The sequence below is a fragment of the Bison bison genome, unplaced genomic scaffold (assembly GCF_000754665.1).
Source record: "Bison bison bison isolate TAMUID 2011002044 unplaced genomic scaffold, Bison_UMD1.0 scf7180017864260, whole genome shotgun sequence".
In the NCBI taxonomy this organism is placed as follows: Eukaryota; Metazoa; Chordata; class Mammalia; order Artiodactyla; family Bovidae; genus Bison; species Bison bison.
The window spans coordinates 10,699,818-10,702,343 of NW_011494832.1; the positions used below are offsets into that span (position 1 = coordinate 10,699,818).

Genomic DNA, 2,526 nt, shown 5'->3' on the forward strand with positions numbered 1-2,526 from the left:
CCCCCCCTTCGGCCCCGGATCTCCCTCTATCCCTCTCTCCTCCTCTTCCTCTCTCCTCCTCTCTCCGGACGTCAGGCTCCTTCGCTCCCCCTCCCCCGGGAGCCCCGCGGCGTGTGAGTTGACCCAGGGGCTTCAGACTTGGGGAGGGGGTGTCCCCTCCCTTCCGTCCCGGGCGCGGACCTCAGGCTGTCTCTCCTCTCTTTGTGCCGAGATTGCCCATCAGTGCGGTCATAGCCGGGTGGGGACGGCTGGCGAGGTCGGGGTTCCATGAGCGCCAAGACCCCGGCGCAAGACTGGCCGGCTCCGGAGCGAAGCGGTGTGGAGCCGGTGCTCCGTACGCCTGGGGCGCTCGCTCGCCCGGGACCTCGGGGCATCGCCGGTGGGGGAGGGCGGCGGCGGGGCCGGGACCGGGTTAGGGTTGGTGGGGGGTGGACGCCAGGGTTCTGGGAACGAGCTGGCAGCTCCGATCGCCGGGTTCCGAAAGTCCCCGGGGGAGGGTATTTCCCCTGGCCCGCCCCGGGGCGGAGTGCAGGGCGGAGGGGTGGGGGCTGGGGGGTCGGAGAGGCGTGGCTCAAGCGGAGCTGGAAGGGGAGCCCGGACCTCCGGGGCCCGCGCTGAGACTCGCCGGGCTGCAGCCGCCGAGCTCCCTTGCCCCTCTGCCCCCGATTCCCCCTTCTTCCCTGGACCTGTCCACTCTCCGCCCTCCCACCTTCCCGACACCCTTTCAGGTGCCACTGCCCCCTCTCCGCCGGGGATCCCGCTGACCTCGCTTCCCACTCCCGCCGCTCCTGGGGTAGCGGTCAGGCAACCTCGCTCGGATCCTGCCCCGCTCACCCCTAGCCTCTCTTCTCTCTTCTCCCTCGCGCCAACTTCTTTCGTTTTTCCCTCTTCTCACAACCTGGGGACTGTCTCTGATGCCCAGTAACCTGTACCCACAAATCTGACTCTTGTCTCTTTGCTGAATCTCCACTCTTCTTCTCGACCCACCTCCCCCAACCCCATCACCTGGCTCTTAGTTTCCTCTTCTCTTTCTCAGTTTTTCCCCTTTCTCTGCCCACCCCCTCGCCGCCCCCTTTCCTACTGTCCTCACCCTCAGCTCCTCTGTGTCCCACCTCTCCCCCTGCTTCCTCTCCCCCCACCCCCATTCTCACCTCCTGGGCCCCTCTGGAGCCTCTCCTTCCTGTTCTCTGCCCCCCAGCGTTCCCCCACCCTCCCCAAGGCGACCATGGCCACCATCCCAGACTGGAAGCTACAGCTGCTAGCCCGGCGCCGGCAGGAAGAGGCAGCCGTTCGCGGCCGTGAGACTGCAGAGCGGGAGCGGCTGTCGCAGATGCCAGCCTGGAAGCGGGGCCTTCTGGAGCGCCGCCGGGCCAAGCTTGGTCTGTCTCCTGGGGAGCCTAGCCCTGCGCCTGGGACTACGGAGGCTGGACCTCCAAACCCAGACGAGTCTGCTGTCCTCCTGGAGGCCATTGGGCCCGTGCACCAGAACCGATTTATCCGGCAAGAGCGCCAGCAGCAGCAGCAGCGGAGTGAAGAGCTACTCACCGACAGACGGCCTGGACCTTTGGAGACCCGGGGGCGGAGACCCAGCGCCGGGGAGACAGGGGATCCCAGCCCCAAGGGAAGAGAGTCCAGGGAAGAGTGGCTCAGAGAGAAGAGGCTGGGGATAGGGGGAGCTCGAGAGTTGAGCCCCAGGCCTTTGGAGTCTCGGGACTGGAGGCAGAGCCCAGGAGAGGCTGGAGACAGGAGCTCCAGACTGTCAGAGGTGCGGAAATGGAGGCTGAGCCCTGGAGAAACTCCTGAGCGGAGTTTGAGACTGGCAGAGCCCCGAGAACAAAGCCCCAGGAGAACAGAGGTGGTGGACAGTAGACTGAGCCCCGAAGAGTCTGACAACCAGAAGCTGGGCCTGACAGAGTCCCGTAAATGGAGGCCTGACCCCAGAGAGTCTCAGGGACAGAGTTTGGCACAACTGGAGGCATCAGAGTGGAGGCCGAGTTCAGGAGAAGAAAGAAAAGACTGCTCAGAGGAATGGGGGAGAAAAGACGAGAGGCCGATTCCAAGAATGGTCCCAGAAGGGACCACAGTGTTGTCAGAGACCCCGACAAGGGAGGCTCCAGACAGTCGCTCTGCAGGACCGGAGGGAGCAGAGGAAAGGCCCAGTCCTGTGGAGGATGGCGAGAGGGGCCTGCGGCCACTGGAAGGCTGGAAATGGACCCTGAACTCTGGGAAGGTCCGAGACTGGACACCCAGGGACACAGAGCCTCAGCCCCAGAAACCAGACACTCCAGAGTCTGCCGAGAAGCACGTGGGGCCTTTGGGTGCAGAGGCTGGAGAAGGGGAGGCTGAGAAGGAGGAGGCGGGCACTCAGAGCAGGCCTCTGGGCGCCCTGCAGGACCGCTGCTCTGCGCCCTCCCCCCTCTCCCCAGAGGACGCCGGGACTGGAGCCTCTAGACGGCAGGAAGAGGAAGCAGGGGAACTCCGGCCCCCACCTGCAGCCCCTCTGTCTCCCCCACCCCCAGCCCCACC

The 2,526-nt window shown here is 65.8% G+C and overlaps 1 protein-coding gene across 1 annotated transcript in view; it reads left to right on the forward strand.

The window, feature by feature from the left end:
• Positions 1-603: 603 nt before the first annotated feature.
• PPP1R18 (protein phosphatase 1, regulatory subunit 18) overlaps positions 604-2,526 on the forward strand; it is a 9,214-nt gene continuing 7,291 nt past the window's right edge. Inside the window, exon 1 of the mRNA XM_010848154.1 lies at positions 604-2,526. Within this exon, the coding sequence (XP_010846456.1) occupies positions 1,226-2,526 (1,301 nt within the window). The 5' untranslated portion in view covers positions 604-1,225.